Source organism: Pinus tabuliformis, chromosome 1_2 (genome assembly GCF_031772625.1).
Source record: "Pinus tabuliformis cultivar Carrire ecotype Pingquan chromosome 1_2, CPIR1, whole genome shotgun sequence".
Classification (NCBI taxonomy): Eukaryota; Viridiplantae; Streptophyta; class Pinopsida; order Pinales; family Pinaceae; genus Pinus; species Pinus tabuliformis.
The window spans coordinates 1033276535-1033295544 of record NC_142298.1 but is presented as its reverse complement, the minus strand read 5'-3'; the positions used below and the strand labels follow the sequence as shown (position 1 = coordinate 1033295544).

General features: G+C 34.3%; 1 protein-coding gene across 10 annotated transcripts in view; it reads right to left on the bottom strand.

Annotated features, from left to right (window-relative positions):
• LOC149209652 (uncharacterized) overlaps positions 1–19010 on the bottom strand; it is a 144272-nt gene that overhangs the window by 852 nt on the left and 124410 nt on the right. The window contains exons 1-12 of one of the 10 annotated variants that reach the window (XM_089396433.1): positions 9170–9299; positions 4938–5020; positions 4776–4849; positions 3870–4132; positions 3495–3744; positions 3058–3135; positions 2895–2968; positions 1933–2010; positions 1562–1807; positions 1122–1199; positions 959–1032; positions 55–316 (exon numbers count right to left, since the gene is read on the bottom strand). In XM_089396433.1, coding sequence (XP_089252559.1) covers positions 1766–1807; positions 1933–2010; positions 2895–2968; positions 3058–3079 — 216 coding nt within the window. In that variant the 5' untranslated portion in view covers positions 3080–3135; positions 3495–3744; positions 3870–4132; ... (1 more) ...; positions 4938–5020; positions 9170–9299 and the 3' untranslated portion in view covers positions 55–316; positions 959–1032; positions 1122–1199; positions 1562–1765. Of the gene's footprint in view, positions 1–54; positions 317–958; positions 1033–1121; positions 1200–1344; positions 1808–1932; positions 2252–2894; positions 2969–3057; positions 3136–3494; positions 3745–3869; positions 4133–4775; positions 4850–4937; positions 5021–6095; positions 6561–6643; positions 9775–19010 lie in introns of those variants that run through there. The other 9 variants (XM_089396432.1, XM_089396434.1, XM_089396435.1 and 6 more) reach the window with 9 other exon arrangements.

The following is a 19010-nucleotide window of genomic DNA, read 5'->3' as shown; positions in this document are numbered from 1 at the left end:
TATAAGACAAAAAAATGTGCAACTAATTTTATCAATGCATAAGCATAATATTACCTCTATCATCTGGTGACTCATCCTGAGTAAACAACAGGTCCAAAACTCAAACATACCAACTGTAAATATCCACAAATGTGATGAAAATCACAATGTGTAACAATGTGTAATCTCATACAATATGAGGTGTAATGGGCTTGAAATACGAGCAAATTCAAGCCACTAGGCTCTTCTAATCTGAGGAACTTCCTACTTGAACTATGATGAACATGTGAAGTAGTGTTAAGCTCTTCCATCACTTCTAAGCTTGCCGCAAAATTCACTGATGCAAGTTGCCAACAATTCAAACATTAATTTAAATAAAAATTGAAATAAAATCCTCACAAAAACATTGGTTTACATATAAAATAAAATTAATATCTTTGTTATCACTTTTCATGTGCCTTTTACAAAAAATTTAATTCTACAACTAGCTCTCTCTCATATGTACTCCAAGTGGTAGTTGGATCTTGGTTTTGAAAAGAAACAAATGATGGTTCTATTGTTTAGAAAAGCTAATTTCCTTCATTTGATGGAAAACGAGCTATTCCTGTAGGTTTCCAAATCAATATCAGATCTAATCCCATTGACGTTGTCATTTTGACAATGTTTGTGCATATATTTCCATAGACAATTTTGGACACTTTATGTAGAGTTTCCTGGAAGTTTTGGGAAGTCTATGGAAGACTTATTATATTTTGGACTCTATTTACAAGGCTTGAACTGGTCTGACATGTATTGGAACAAAGAAGTTTAATTTTCAATTTTGAGCTATATACAACGTAATATATAGGAATAAATTTGGATATAATCTAAGAAGCAATTCATTGGTTTCTCATGCAATGCTATATGCATATAAATACTCTTTATCTAGAATATCATGTGCCTCAAGTATATGTTTTGATAAATATATCATCATGCTTACATGTAGCATTGTTTCTAGTATCTTCTTGACTTCCACCAGAATATTGGTGCCCATGGTGTCAATTGTAGTTATAGCTGCAACAAAAGTTCACGAATTTATTTATGCAATTAAATTAAAATTGATATTGATATGCAAGGTTTAGGTGGATTAATGAATATCATACCAGTGCAGCATATCACTGACATGTTATCATTTATTCTTCTTTATTTTATCTTCTTTATCACCTACTCAACTGAATATCCTGCATAAAATTTACAACCATAAAAGGAACTAAATATATTTAAAATTCTTAGACAGTTATAAAACTACGAAGAAATTTATGAAATAATAAAAATATCAGAATTATCCTAAAATAATGAACCTATTAGTAATATGGTATTGACTCATCAACTAAATTATTATGACAACAAAACTAAACTAAATAGAAATTTCCACAAAAATAAAAATATTCAAGTATTCAAGTTTAATTCCCACCCTTTAAATTTATAAATATATAAAAAAAACTTTAAATCATGGATTCCAAATCTGTCATAAATATCTAAACTATACAACGCCTACCATAAGATTGACTAGTTAACTAGCTCTATATATATAGATACCTACAACATGACACATCGGTAACATCATGTCACGAGCAAGTGGGCGCCATATCTTTATCAACTTCAAGGACTGCAAGATATATCTAGTATGAAAAGATGCCACTACCTCCCTATGCAATTCATCAACTTAATCTAGACCTTATGATCCAGAATGCATGGCATGACAGGTCTACATGCTAGAGGCTACTAGACAGCCTCATCCATTTGCTCATCCTATTGGGAGGTTGATCCCCAACATATGTGTCCATATCTACAAAAAATAAGTAATAATAATCAGATAATTGAAACAAAATATTACGATAAACTATATGAGTATTAAATTATAAGACAAAAAAATGTGCAACAAATTTTATGAATGCATAAGCATAATATTACCTCTATCATCTGGTGACTCATCTTGAGTAAACAACAGGTCCAAAACTTGATATTACCTCTATCATCTGGTGACTCATCCTGAGTAAACAACAGGTCCAAAACTTGAACATACCAACTGTAAATATCCACAAATGTGATGAAAATCACAATGTGTAACAATGTGTAATCTCATGCAATATGAGGTGTAATGGGCTTGAAATATGAGCAAATTCAAGCCACTAGGATCTTCTAATCTGGGGAACTTCCTACTTGAACTATGATGAACATGTGAAGTAGTGTTAAGCTCTTCCATCACTTCTGAGTCTTGCCACAAAATTCACTAATGCAAGTTGCCAACAATTCAAACATTAATTTAAATAAAAATTGAAATAAAATCCTCACAAAAACATTGGTTTACATATAAAATAGAATTAATATCTTTGTTATCACTTTTCATGTGCCTTTTACAAAAAAATTAATTCTACAACTGGCTCTCTCTCATATGTACTCCAAGTGGTAGTTGGATCTTGGTTTTGAAAAGAAACAAATGATGGTTCTATTGTTTAGAAAAACTAATTTCCTTCATTTGATGGAAAACAAGCTATTCTTGTAGGTTTCCAAATCAATATCAGATCTAATCCCATTGACGTTGTCATTTATGACAATGTTTGTGCATATATTTCCATAGACAGTTTTGGACACTTTATGTAGAGTTTCCCGGAAGTTTTGGGAAGTCTATGGAAGACTTATTATATTTTGGACTCTATTTAAAAGGCTTGAACTGGTCTGACATGTATTGGAGCAAAGAAGTTTAATTTTCAATTTTGAGCTATATACAATTTAATATATAGGAATAAATTTGGATATAATCTAAGAAGCAATTCATTGGTTTCTCATGCAATGCTATATGCATATAAATACTCTTTATCTAGAATATCATGTGCCTCAAGTATATGTTTTGATAAATATATCATCATGCTTACATGTAGCCTTGTTTCTAGTATCTTCTTGACTTCCACCTGAATATTGGTGCCCATGGTGTCAATTGTAGTTATTGCTGCAACAAAAGTTCACGAATTTATTTATGTAACTAAATTAAAATTGATATTGATATGCAAGGTTTAGGTGGATTAATGAATATCATACCAGTGCAGCATATTACTGACATGTTATAATTTATTCTTCTTTATTTTATCTTCTTCATCACCTACTCAACTGAATATCCTGCATAAAATTTACAACCATAAAAGGCACTAAATATATTTAAAATTCTTAGACAGTTATAAAACTATGAAGAAATTTATGAAATAATAAAAATATCAAAATTATCCTAAAATAATGAACCTATTAGTAAAATGGTATTGACTCATCAACTAAATTATTATGACATCAAAACTAAACTAAATAGAAACGTCCACAAAAATAAAAATATTCAAGTATTCAAGTTTAATTCTCGCCCTTTAAATTTATAAATATAGAAAAAAAAACTTTAAATCATGGATTCCAAATCTGACATAAATATCTAAACTGTACAACGCCTGCCATAAGATTGACTAGTTAACTAGCTCTATATATATAGATACCTATAACATGACACATCAGTAACATCATGTCACGAGCAAGTGGGCGCCATATCTTTATCAAGTTCAATGACTGCAAGATATATCTAGCATGAAAAGATGCCACTACCTCCCTATGCAATTCATCAACTTAATCTGGACCTTATGTTGCAGACTGCATGGCATGACAGGTCTACGTGCTAGAGGCTACTAGACAGCCTCATCCATTTGCTCATCCTATTGGGAGGTTGATCCCCAACATATGTATCCATATCTACAAAAAATAAGTAATAATAATCAGATAATTGAAACAAAATATTACGATAAAGTATATGGGTATTAAATTATAAGACAAAAAAATTTGCAACTAATTTTATCAATGCATAAGCATAATATTACCTCTATCATCTGGTGACTCAATCTAAGTAAACAACAGGTCCAAAACTCGAACATACCAACTGTAAATATCCACAAATGTGATGAAAATCACAATGTGTAACAATGTGTAATATCATACAATATGAGGTGTAATGGGCTTGAAATACGAGCAAATTCAAGCCACTAGGCTCTTCTAATCTGAGGAACTTCCTACTTGAACTATGATGAACATGTGAAGTAGTGTTAAGATCTTCCATCACTTCTGAGTCTTGCCGCAAAATTCACTGATGCAAGTTGCCAACGATTCAAACATTAATTTAAATAAAAATTGAAATAAAATCCTCACAAAAACATTGGTTTACATATAAAATAAAATTAATATCTTTGTTATCACTTTTCATGTGCCTTTTACAAAAAAGTTAATTCTACAACTGGCTCTCTCTCATATGTACTCCAAGGGGTAGTTGGATCTTGGTTTTGAAAAGAAACAAATGATGGTTCTATTGTTTAGAAAAACTAATTTCCTTCTTTGGATGGAAAACAAGCTATTCTTGTATGTTTCCAAATCAATATCAGATCTAATCCCATTGACATTGTCATTTATGACAATGTTTGTGCATATATTTCCATAGACAGTTTTGGACACTTTATGTAGAGTTTCCCGGAAGTTTTGGGAAGTCTATGGAAGACTTATTATATTTTGGACTCTATTTAAAAGGCTTGAACTGGTCTGACATGTATTGGAGCAAAGAAGTTTAATTTTCAATTTTGAGCTATATACAATTTAATATATAGGAATAAATTTGGATATAATCTAAGAAGCAATTCATTGGTTTCTCATGCAATGCTATATGCATATAAATACTCTTTATCTGGAATATCATGTGCCTCAAGTATATGTTTTGATGAATATATCATCATGCTTACCTGTAGCCTTGTTTCTGGTATGTTCTTGACTTCCACGAGAATATTGGTGCCCATGGTGTCAATTGTAGTTATAGCTGCAACAAAAGTTCATGAATTTGTTTATGTAACTAAATTAAAATGATATTGATATGCAAGGTTTAGGTGGATTAATGAATATCATACCAGTGCAGTGCAGCGTATTACTGACATGTTATCATTTATTCTTCTTTATTTTGTCTTCTTCATCACCTACTCAAGTGAATATCCTGCATAAAATTTACAACCATAAAAGGCACTAAATATGTCTAAAATTCTTAGACAGTTATAAAACTATAAAGAAATTTATGAGATAATAAAAATATCAGAATTATCCTAAAATAATAAACCTATTAGTCTATTATGACAGCAAAACTAAACTAAATAGAAACGTCCACAAAAATAAAAATATATAACCCCTTTGATTGAAATGACATTAAATATTAAGTTTAATTCCCGCCATTTAAATTTATAAATATAGAAAAAAACTTTAAATCATGGATTCCAAATCTGACATAAATATCTAAACTGTACAACGCCGGCCAAAAGATTAACTACTTAACTAGGTCTATAGGCCAAAAGATTAACTACTTAACTAGGTCTATATATATAGATAGAGAGAAAATATATAATTAAAAAGGTTTTGCATACCAGTGAAGTTGGTAATTGAGCGTTGGTAGGGATGTCGATAACAAGCCAATTAATATTTTTGATAATCCCGGGAGGTCTAAGTCATCATAAATTGTATGTAAAGGTCACGGCTTTAGAATATTAATCATTTTCCTTTTACTGCTAGTCGAATCCATAATGGTATAGTTGAAGAGTAAAGCCTTGGAGGCTAGCCAGTGGACATCATTCTACAAAATTTAAAATTTACATTTAATATAATGCTTATTTTTTTCTAACAATATGTGTTATGAACAAAACAGATTGATGAAATTTATGATGGTTAAAAAAATCTTAAAATTATAATCCTCTAAACAAAACTAGTATATATATATATGCAATTTCTTATCACTTTTTTTTTACAGCTTTTTGTAGGGTTAGAAAACACTAATTTTGGATTTGTAGGATTAGAAACCACCAATTTTAGATACATTTAAGAATAAAATAAAATGGATTTTAATGAGATGATTTCCTATAACATTTTTATTGAATTATTAATTAGATGAATATTAAAAACACATTTAAACATATCTTGTTTTACTTACTCATTAAAATATAACGATAAACATCTAGTTTATATGTATGAAAATATTGTTTAACATAAAACTGCATTAATGGTTAAGTAATGTAAATACTTACCATTTGATTAAAATGTAGAACTTTGATCATTTGATGTAGTAGCATTATTCCTCGTTGCACTTGTACAGGAAAGCAAAGTAGATGTGCTTGGTCTTAATTTCTTTGAAGCAACTTTGTTTTTCACCAAATCCTCTCTAACACTCTCCAACACCATTAACACTTCCCTTATAGTTGGGCGTTCTTCAGGTGAATCTTTTGAACAAAGTAGACCAACACGTAACAAAGAATGTAGGGATTTGCATTTATCATTTTCTTCAATTTCATATTCATCCACCTTTCTCAAAAGACAATTGTCAATTACCTCATTCATTCTATTTGGAAGTGCCAAGTTTACCCATTTGCTCAAGTTCAAGTCTCCATCAAACATGTCACTGGTCGGCTTTTTTCTAGTAAGCATTTCCAATAAAAGAATGCCATAACTATAAACATCTCCTTGAGTTGAAACCTTCTCACCCAATCCATACTCTACATTCAAGGCATCCCTAATCAAATAATTACATTGTTAATGAAAAAAATACAAATAAAAGTAATATTTCAAAAGATTATACCTGGAGCAATGTAGCCAACAGATCCTTTCAAAGCAAGTGTTGAAGTAAATGAATCATTAGTAGTAGCACCAACTAATCTTGCAATCCCAAAATCTGTTACATGCCCTACCATGTCTTCATCCAAAAGCACATTACTGGGTTTTATATCACAATGCACTACTTGTACAGGGGAATAATGGTGAAGATATTCTATGGCATGGGCCACATCTATGGCAATGTCTAGTCGAGATTTCAATCCCAATTCACACACATTTGTATTATAGTTTTCATCTCTATTAATATACAAATGCTTCTCTAAGCTTCCATTACTCATAAGTTCAAACACTAAACTTTTGAAGTGGAGGTTGGAACATGAGGTTATGATCCTCACAAGATTCCTATGTCGAACCTTTTGCAAGACTTTGCATTCCACTTTAAAACTCTTGTCAACTTGGTCACTTTGCAAATTGAAAACCTTTACAGCAACAAGTGTGCCATCACTCAAAATACCTTTGTAGACTGATCCAATATTACCCTTCCCCAACAAGTTGGCCTCAATAAATCCATTAGTTGCTCCCACGAGCTCTTGATATGAGATCCTTTGATGCTCTAATTTTTGCAAAATAGCTTCCAAAAAATGTGGCTCTTTTATTTGAAAATTGCCCCTCCAAAAGAATTTTAAAAGTAGACAAGATAATATAATACCAATAGCACCAACTATTGGCAATAAAATTTTCATTAGAACTTCAACATGACTTGTTGGTGTTCGACATGGAGGTAATGAAAATACTTGTGGTCCACATAGGTGAGAATTTCCAATTAAGGAAATGATGATGGATATATTTGTGAAAAATCCTCTTGATATTTCTCCTTTGAGAGTATTAAAAGATAAATTCAAACAGTGGAGGTTTTTCAACTTGTTAAGAGTGATTGGTATTGTACCTGATAAGGAGTTGGAAGAGAGATCTAAGTCCACAAGATTTTGTAGATTTCCAAGTGAGTCTGGAATTGAACCTTCTAAGGAATTGTTAGATAGATTCAATGATTCAAGTGCAATGCAACTTCCAAGTGTTGTTGGAATGACACTGGTTAGTAGATTGGAAGAAATGTCTATAGCTAGAGCGTCTCCAAGTTTTCCAATCTCTGGAGGTAAAGGGCCCTCCAACAAATTCCATGACAAATTTAAATAGCAGAGTAGGTGAGGAAGAGTGACAACTTCTCGTGGTATGCTTCCACTTAGTCTATTATGAGACAAGTCCAATATTTCCAAATTCTCACAATCTCTTAAAGTAGCAGGTATCTTATCTGAAAAGTAGTTGTCATGAAGGGAAAGGATCCTTAGTTGTTTACTGGGGCATAGAGAATTGGGAATTTTTCCAGAAAGCATGTTTGTACTAATGTCCAAGAGACCAAGATGATTTAGTTGTTTAAAGTCGTCAGTGATGTTCCCTTCCAATCTGTTGTTTCCTAAATATAATCTTTCTAATTTTTCAAGGTTTCCTAATGGTGGAATACTACCATTTAAAACATTTTTCGCTAAATTTAGAAAGGTTAGGTTTCTAAGATTGTTGATATGTGGAGGGATGTTTCCTTCTATCATGTTGTTTGATAATGATAAGATAGACATATGGATAGAAAGTTTGCCTATGGCAGGGGGCAAAACACCACTTAGTTTGTTGTCATCCAAACATAGTTCTTGTAACTGAGAGCAATTGGTGAGGGCTACAAGAAAGGGCATAGTTGTAGTGTTGCCACTATCAAGTTGATTATCTTGCAAGTCTAGTCCTCTAAGGAGGGATAGCTTACCTAACTCTATTGGCACACTCCCACTCAGCTCATTGTAATTAAGAAAGAGATAATAGAGCTGGGAACAATTTCCAATGGAAGTTGGTATCTTTCCATTAAGATGATTGCCCCATAAAGATATTATTCTCAAGTTAATGATATTTGGAAAGGAAGTGAGAATGTTGCCTGTGAGTTTGTTTTTCTCAAATCGTATTTCAATCAAAGTGGAAATGTTGGACAAAGAAGAGGGAATAGTCCCTGACAAATTATTTTCATGTAGATAAAGGCATTTCAAATTAGTGAACAAGCCCAATTCATGTGGAATGGTACCAGTCAATTTGTTTGCGGCAATTGCCAAAACACTCAAAGAAGAAATATTAGATAAAGAAACGGGAATAACACCACAAAAATCATTTTGATGTAGGTAAAGCTTTTCCAAATGAATGAGCTGACCCAATTCTTGTGGTATATTTCCTGTGAATTCGTTTATGGAAATATCTAATATATTCAAAGTAGTGATATTTGACAAAGAAAGGGGAATAGTGCCTGACAGAACATTTTTATATGCTTGAAATACAATCAGATGAGTGAGCATGCCAAATTCATGTGGAATATTGCCGGTCAAATCATTTGAGAAAAGTTGAAGCCATCGCATATGACTGAGCGAACCCAATTGCGGTGGAATGACACCAGTCAAATTATTTGTAGAAACGTCTAATTCAATCAAAGCAGAAAGGTTTCCTAAGGAATAGGGAATTGAACCTGTGAGCCAGTTGGTTTGTAAGCGAAGAACCTTCAAATGCACCAGCGAACCCAACTCCACGGGGATATTTCCACCCAGATTGTTGCGTGCGAGCGACAGAAAAGTCAGATTTCTGCAACTGCCCAAATGACTTGGAATGCTTCCCTCCAATTGGTTGTACGCCAACCGGAGCATCTTCAGACGAAAGAGGCGTCCCAATTGTGGTGGGATATGACCATGGAGTGTATTCTGTGAAAGATTGAGTGAACGGAGAAATGAGAGATTGCCTAAGAAAGGAGAGATTGTACCTTGCAGATCCATGGCACTGAGGTCGAGGCCCACCACTCTATTCGGATGTCGATGGCTGCAGGTGACCGCAGTCCAGTTGCAGAAGGGGGTGGTTGGACCCCAGTTGGCCATGGAATCGTAAGGATCACTGGTGATCAGCTTCTTGAATTGCAACAGCGACTGCCGATCATCGTGAAATGGGCGAGCACAGGAGGAGAATGAGAAAATGAAGAGCAGGAGGAACAGAGGCGCAAACAGAAAAGAGAGAGAGGGCATCATGATTTTGTTTGAATATGAAATTGGGAATGGATCTGGAAATGCAAACGAACGGCTAAGAGGCAAATCGCAGTGGTATAAATGCGGCTTCCTCACAAGTATTTATAAGCTATTTACAGGTAGACAAAGTGGTTGGGTTGTGGGGCACAGGGAAAGAGATGGGTTCCACTAACACTCGCTTTACCAGAATGTCATCCCACTGATAACTACTTTGACTACAATCAGGCGAAGTGCGTGAAAGAAAGCAGTGAAAGTTACGGGGAGACGACAATCACGCGATAAAGAAACCAATGGAAATTATGGAGAGAGTGGGAAATTACAAGAGTTTGACATAAAATACGAAATAATTCTAAAAATTCACATGCACTTCTCCGAAGTTTTAGGTAAAACACGAAAGCGACCATCATTTAAACTATCCATTCAAATTATCTTATAATTGAAATTACTCTATTAAAATGATCTGCAGTAACTAATTCTACAAATTCACATGCACTTCTCCGAAGTTTTAGGTAAAACACGAAATCGAAGTTTTAGGTAAAACACGAAAGCGACCGTCATCGTTCCATTTTCACTGTAATTAACTTCATAGATTCAATATCACTGACATTTACTTTCCCGAAATTGTTGGTAAATCCAAATTATTTTTTCATATTTAATTTCCCCGACGTTTGGCAAATAGCAACCATTAATTAATAACACTAAAAAAATTCGCAAACACTCACCCGAACTTTTAGGATTCTAAAATACGGTCTATCCAGGGCTACCGTCATCGTTTCGTTTTCACCATAATTAATTTCATAGACTCACAAACTATTGACTCTTACTTTCCGATATTTAGCAAAACCAAATTATTTTTTCATAATTAATTTTCCAGATGTTTAGCAAATGGAAACCATTAATTAATAATACTAAAAAACAAATTTCGCATCCCATTAACGGATTTTCAAAATTCTTTTTATTTTTGGCATTTTTTTTTTTTTTTTGTAATTTAAACATGTCACAATCTTATTGGAAATCAGTGTAAATTTATTTTAAATTTGATAAAGCCTTTTCAGATTGGAAGCTTTACACACATTCCAATTGTTAGGTTGAATCGGAAGCTTTACACACATTCCAATTGTTAGGTTGAATCATTGAGACGACCGCGTTTCTCGATCTAGTTTATCATTTCATTAAATTTTATTTTCATGTTTTTCAATACTAGTTAATTGAGTATTTCATATTTTGTAATTTATAATAAAAAAAATTATGAAAATTATTTTCTTTTGAAGTTCTCTTGAGTTTGGAAGCAAGATAAATTAGAGTCTTTGTATTGGCATTTAGATAAATTAGAGACATTGTATTGGAATCTAGATAAATTAGAGAACTTGCATTATAAGAAATGGAGTAGTTTTTCACTGTGGTTTTTTAGAAAGATTTTTGGTCGGAATTTGGTGTCAAAATTTGTGGCCAAACCTTGATTTGTACTATTTAAACTGGTTTTTTCACTATTTATATGGATTCAACACCCTCAAAAACCCCTAGGGCACTTTGATTGTGAAAAGTTCACCCGTAAAACTTGTGATTTCAACTATAAAACTTGTGATTTTAATGAATCCCTGTGGGATTCTAGACAAATTAGATCTGAAAATAAACCAAAAACTTTCCAAAAAATCACACTTAAAAAACTACTCAATAATAATGCAAAAAAAATTTCACGCAACCAAATTTAAATCTAAAAGATCCTTTTTAATGCATGAAAAAGATAAATATATCAATGTGACAAAAATAATAAAAAAAATAACATGTGAACTAAACAAGCTTAAAAGAAATGCCAAGACTCTTCCACCACACCCAAACTTTGAATTAAAAGACCTTTTTTTAGTGCATGGAAAAGGTAAACTTGTTTATATGACAAGGATAATGACGAAAATAAAATGTGACCTCAACAAGCTCAAGGTTTGGCATTTAGCAAGCTTAGATAGTGTCGTAAGAAATGTAAAGACTCTTCCACGCACCCAAACTTTGAATTAAAAGACCCATTTTAGTGCATGGGAAAGGTAAACATGTTTATATGGCAAGGATAATGAGGACAATAACATGTTACCTCAAAATTGTTTGAACTCTTAAATTTGAAATAAGTTTAGTCAAATTTTATAAATCCCTTATATCTCTGAGTGAGGAGTCAAAACAAATTTTTTTTTTAATCAAATTTTATAAATCCCTTATATCTCTGAGTGAGGAGTCAAAGCAAACTTTGCTTTTTTTGTTTTCTTCACTTATATAAATTCTTTTATGGACACAATCATCAACTCAATTATCGTTTGTGTAATCTTTTAAATCCAAGTTCAAGGGTACATTTGAAAGAGTAAGCCAATGGTGTGCATAAGTCTTAATCTTTTCTTGAACAAATAAGATCTTGCCACACAAAGATTCACTTGTGTCACATCATATATGATATTAATGATCACCTGGATGGTCATGGTAGTCATATCTTGCCACATAGATACACAACAAAATATGAGTTATTAGGACACATGGAAGGATCTCCAAGTTCCACATGGCACTCACATGCTAGGTAGTTGATTCCCTTTCAAGATCCAAGTAATAATGAGAATAAAGAAAGGAGTTGGGGGATAGATATATTGCACAACAATAGAAGGAGATTCTATTATTTTTTTCATCCTATATGGTATGAGGATCTAAAGCACAAAAGGTGGTTTCCTCTTAAGTTTAATGGTTGTAGTTAAAATGTAGTTTGATGAAATTTTAATGATTGTAGTTAAAATGTAGTTTGATGAAATTTTAATGGTTGTAGTTAAAATGTAGTTTGATGAAATCTCAACGCCTCAGTTGAAATTCTAGTGCTTTGGGATCTCTCTCTTTTTCATAAAAACTATGAATTTTCCCTATATTTTGATTTTACTTGCAAAGTTTTATATCATGGGCACACTAAAATGTAGTATCCTCTGATTACCACTTAATGACCGACTAATGTGATATCATTGTTTCATGGCTTTGACATGGCTTCCACAACGAGTTTTGAGAGTGAATGTAGTTTATATTATGAAGGATATACAACTTTTCAACCTTCTTCTCTTCAAGTCCTTTTCACCATATATGGTGTCACATGAACCAATTTTTTGCTTCAAGGCAAATAATATGGTTTATGCACTTAGATGCATAAGACTTCAAATCTTCGTTGCATCTATAAAATTAAAAAATTAACTAATTCTAGTTTTGGGTGATTTTCTAGACTAGGCATTACAAAGGTTTTATAATAGATTTGAAATTCAAATTTATTTCTCCAAAAAGGCATGTTAGTTATTCTCTGTTAGATGGATATTAGATACATCGTTTACATCACAGACTTCTTCACATGGACCGCAGTCCAAGTGAGTTAAAAAAACCAATGAAAATTATAGAGATCGAAGATATTGTGGGAAATTATAAAAATTCTATATAATTTTGGTGATAGTATTTGCTATTAACTAAAAAACATAAATTTAAAATTAAAGCAATTTTATAGATGAAATAACGTTTTCACCAAAAATTTGTGATTTTCTATTTTAAAATATATTTTTAGATGTAAAAATAAATTCAGTACTCTAAAACACTTTTAAAACATTAAAATTCGACAAGTTTCTAAAAATCTCTACTATATTTCAATTAAAACTAACCCACAAAAATATTGAAAAAACCATTTTATCTACAATTTAAACTACATTAAATAACTAACGTAAGACTACTCCATTAAATTATCCACTATAATTCTGACGACTCCATTAAAATGATCTGTTGTAACTAATTCTACAAATTCACATCCACTAACCTGCACTTTTCCGAATTTTTAGGTAAAACACGAAATCGACCATCATCGTTCCATTTTCACCCTAATTAACTTCATAGATTCACATAGCACCGACACTTAATTTACCGAAATTTTTGGCAAATTCAAATCATATTTAATTTTCCGGATGTTTAGCAAATAGCAACTATTAATTAATAACACTAAAATGAATTTCGCATCCCATTAACACTCACCCGAATTTTTAGAATTCTAAAATACGTTCTTTCTTTTTCTTTTTGTTGTGTTTTTAAGTTGCCAAGTTTGGAACGCCCAATGGGTTTGAAGTTCCCTTTTTAGATGGGAGGTTTACACATATTCCCATTTTTTTTCAACTTAGTGCATTGTTTCAATAGATTTTATTTGGTCAAATACTAATTAATTAATTAATTAATTACTTCATTACTTCATGCTTATTAACTTATAAAAGAAAATGGACCTCACCATGAAAATTATATTGCTTTAAAGTTCTTTTAAGTTTGGAATCTAGACAAGTTAGAGTCATTGTGTTATAAGAAATGCAAAAAAAACTTTTCCATGTATCCAAACTTTGAATTAAAAGACCTTTTCTAGTGATGGAAAACGTAAACTTGTTTATGTCTATGTGGCAAGGATAATGAGGACAATAACATGTTAACTCAATAAGCTCAAAGACTATCACATAGAGAGCTCAGATATTGGCATTTGACAACATTAGAAAGTGACATAGGACTTGCTCATGTGATAAAAAAAAAACGAAACTGTTTGACCCCTTAAACTTGAAATAAGTTTAGCCAATGTTTATAAATCCCTCAGCTTTGGGAGTCCACTTTGGTTCCTTTGTTTTTTTCACTTATGTTGGCGAAAAATTGCAACAGATAGAGACCCTCGGTTCAGACACAAGGGCCAACAAAGGGTTCCGACATTTTCACCTTACTCAGAAGAAGTAAGGTGTCTCACTCGAGGCGTGTCACAACCTTACTAGGATAGGGACTAGAACCAAACATCAAGGAGGGTTGCACAATGATTACTATTCACGTATATTCTAGGAAATCATATCATCTCACATATAACCAACACAAAATATGAAATAACAACATATCCAAAGAAACAAATAATGGTTACATTCATGCATAAGAAAATTTTAAAGAGGGCCATGCAAACCTACACATTCAAAACATAGAGCAGTCCCGCAACTCTTTCCATTAAAATTAAGTCATCATTACATTCTGGCACCATGGCCCTTCAGGTAGGATCAGAAGATTCATCATACAATTTAGCTTAGAAATAGATAAACTAAGAGCAGAACCAAATCCAATAGACTCAGCAACAACATCTCGGCATCTCGGCTTCGCCTTCTTCTTGTTGTCTTCTCTTGTGGCTTTTATAAATTTAGCTCGCCTGAACTGCTAGTCTTTTCCTCGGATGTCACACACTTTCCTCCTTGGCGAATTTTATGACTCGGCTACGACTATTCCATCTCTCCTCAATGACCTTTGCGACTCGGCTGTACTTACATGTTCCCATATTTTTTGTTTTCCAACTTCAATGTCTGGCATATCTTAACGAATTTCCTCTCTTTTCCTCAGTTGTTTCCTCCGCAACTTCCCTTCAGGAAAACTTGGTCAAAATTTATCAAAAGCTCTGTCCCCCAAAACGAAGGACCCAACAAGCACAAACCACAATCGATTGACTTGTACTCGAGTCATTTCTTGGTTGATGTTGTTGTTTCTTCTTGTTGTTGCAGGCCTCCGACATGTGCTGCTTCGTCTTAAACTATTCCTTCGCATACCGCCATTCCTCCTTCAAACAAAGGACCCAACTTTGGGATAAATTTTATGGCTTCAGTCTTGAATTGGGTATATTCAACAATGGTCGACCGTTAGGAATCCAAAAAAGTGGCAGCTTACTCAAGAAATGACATGGTAAGATCGACTTTTAGTTGGGCAGGTCAGGTATTCATGAGGGCACTCCATTGAGTATTTTCTTCTATGTTGAGTTGTTGCAACTTCTAATATTGCATTTGTGCCAATGGTTTGATGTTGCGGAGCAAAGCCTTGGTGGCTCGAGAGTCATCCTCAGTCTATTAGATTTGCTTCTCGAGCAAATCAGTTTGTGCAAATAGGTCCTTTTGCTTGTCGAGGTCAGGTGTAATCCTGGCTTGGTTGAACAATTGGTGAGCCTATTGTCGCAGAGCATAGAATAGCTGATTTTTCTTGGTAAGGAACCAAGACCAGTCATGAACCTGAGTGAAGATTTCTTGTGCCTCTCTAGTAGCCTGATGAAGGGAGGCCTTCAGAGAATCCACATCACTAATTTCTACTCAATGTCAATGGAATATTGAGTGGTTGGATCAAGGAGCGCTATTTGGCTGGCTAAGATAGTCTTCTAAAGTCACTGGTTCGACGAAACAAGGTTGGTGCATGTAGTTTTAATGTGGTCACAGTAATCTAAGAGGGTGTAGGCTGATAAATCCTCTAGTGAATTTGGTACTACCTCAACAATAGTAGGCCAAAAAGCCTATAATTTGGCACTGATATCATTGAATTTTTGTCACAATGCTTTCTTTCCTTGGAAGAGTTGATCTCGCTTGGCCACTATGGAGAGAAGTTACTACTATTGCTATTCATGTTTGGCTATGAATGTATTGTGCAGTGCTTCTGCTTGGTGAGCATCCAGTTGAATGAAAGTAAATAACTGAGTGTACGACCAATTCTGAAGGTCATCAGGCATCATAGTAGTAGGGAGAGGGAATTAGGCTTACAACAATTGTGCACTAGCAACCGATTTCTTGGATTGGCCTTGGGTTGAAGTTTCTCTCTATAGTTTTTCTGCAGTGTGGGTGTTGGTGTGGTCTGGAACAATTGATGGTGGTGAATCAGGAATGGGGTTATAGGTATGAGTTAGGATATTTATAAGTTCTTGGCCTTGTGGACTGGAGTGGATTTGCTAGCCATTCGTCGATTTAAGGTTGGATGCTAGTAGCAAGGGTAATAGAGGCATAGTAACCATTTCTGCATTTGTAGTGTGAATAATGAGGGTGTCTTGGGCAATGTCAATGATTCCTTTAATGGTTGAATCTACCTCCATTTCGGTCTCATCATTGAGGAGGTTGTTGGTCCGAGGAAGGTATGAAATGGTCGCAGAGTGGGATTTCATGCGAGGTGATGGGTTATGAGACATTGGGGAAGTAGTTGAGGTGGAATGCAAGATTTCTTCGACGATATGGGTGCTGGTGATAGAGATGGGTTCTTCACTGGTGAGGTCGACGAATTGGGGTGAGGTAACTGAAATGGGGTTTTGGGAGACTAAGGAAATCTAGGTAGCAATCAAATGGGTGTTCTACATTGTGGGCTCAATATGAGATTGAGGACCCACCGGGGGGAGGGAGGCAACCACCACGCTGAATGACAAAGCACCAACCAGTGAATAATATTAAAAATTTCATAAAACAGAGGCAAAGAAATTATTGATAACCCGAGAGCTTCTAGATTTTTTTAGACTGACATCACGGTTGCCTCAAATATCTTCAAGATATGATTGAGTCTTTCTTTTGGTGCCTACTTATGAGAAGTGGAGGATCTATCGCCAAGTAGTTTCCGTGGAAACATTCCTTCAAAAGAGTATGTTCTCTTGTTGTTATAGACAATTTTGTGCCTTACAACAACAAGCATGAATTGTCAATAATCCAAGGGATCCAAAGTTCCCTAAACATGATGTTCCTACCCCTAGAGGAACAAGGTCAGCAAACCAACAGCTCTCAGATCAGTTCTCCACCTGAAAACACTCAAAAACAAGCAATCCTGAAATCAAAGCAGGTGCTCCACTAGGTTTCTGCGCTGAAACTCAGTTGCTCCATGGTGTACCTGCGTTGCAAAGCAAGTGGGACAAAGGCCACCTGCGCTGAGCGAGAAGGGACAAGTGGCACAGTGAGTCATTGCTTTGGAATCTTCCAAAAATGACACTTGGATCAGGTATTTCGCCTTGTGATGAGTCAGAGGCTCTGTTTCTCCAAGTGGAAGCAAAGTTCTCCAAGTGGACTCAAGAACTGAAGATCAACTAAAGATTAACTGAAGAGAGAGAGGACACAAGGCAGCTACACATCAGTTGCAAGCTGACTCATCCTTTCTCAATTCATCTATATATTGAGCTCTCTCCTATGAGCTCAGGAGGCTGGAATTTTGTGCAAAGTAATGATATGCTATTGGTTTCACTATTGAGTTATTGGGTGATTGTTTGAGAGAGGTGAAGAAGAGCAATTCTTTCTGCTGGGAGGTGTTGCTGGGTTGGAGCCTTCAATGGTTGTAATACTCTCAGAACCTTTATTTCTTCATTAATAAAAGCTATTGAGGTTCTTCTATGTGCTCTTGTTTCAATAATATATTGTGATGATTGCATGTTTGGTTTACACTAATCCATGAACCAGTTATGATTGCATGTCTCTTGTAGTTTCCTTCTTTGTTATTGTGCAGGATCTCATTGTAGCTGGGCGAGCAGAAGAACAAAGAGCTAGGAGCAAGCGGCCAAAGAGAAGAGTTTGGATTCGACATTAAGCGCAAGGCAACGGTTAGTGCTTTCTCCATTCTCTTTTGCTTTCATAAAGAAGTAAACCTTAAGTAGTTTGTTTTACAGTTGTTGCTAAGGAACTGTCACCCTTAGAGTGGGATAGGGTCATCCGAGTCGGATACTTTTCCCTACAACACTTGTTGTCCCAGACCTCACCAATGATACCCGCCCAGGACAAAATTTCATTGTGGAACACATGTTCTGAGAGAATGAAGGGTAGAGATTGCATATGGAATGTGTCTTGGTTGACAACCTTTAGTTGAATCTATGTTGGGTCCCTATAATAATAGTGATTACCCCATTAATATTGTAGTTGCATCCCTTATTAATATTATTGTGCCCCTAGTATCCCCATATTTTTATTACTGTGCCCCATATAATCCCTCTATTGTTATTTTTGTGGCTTTATATTATTATTGTTAGGTCAGCTGGGTTATATTGTGACTCCTTAGACTCCTATATATAGAAAGGAGGTTTTGTCATTTGAATCATCCAAGAATTGTTCATTTATGTAATGTAAAAGAGGTTGCCCCCTCGAAGAGGCTGAATTCTAAGGTGTTGATCTATCTTTTCTATCTTTTCTTGAGCTAGTTTCATAACATTTGGTATCAGAGCTTTGGATTCTAGGGTTTCGCTGCTCCAAACAGGTCATCGTGGAATTTTCGCTATAACTTTTTTTCTGCGACATTTCAGAAGCTAAAAAAAAACCCATTGGAGAAGAAATCGCGTTGAATCTCGAGTCCAAATTTCATAGTTTTTCGTGCTATATTTGCGGAGATATGATCTAGGGAAGTTGGTCTTCTTGTAGACTCCTGAATTTCATTCCAAACAGGTGACTTGGGGAAAATCGTCATAACTTTCTCTCTGAGCATCTGATTGAAATTTTGTAAGAAGGTACAGAAAGAGGACGGATTTTAGTTTCTTGT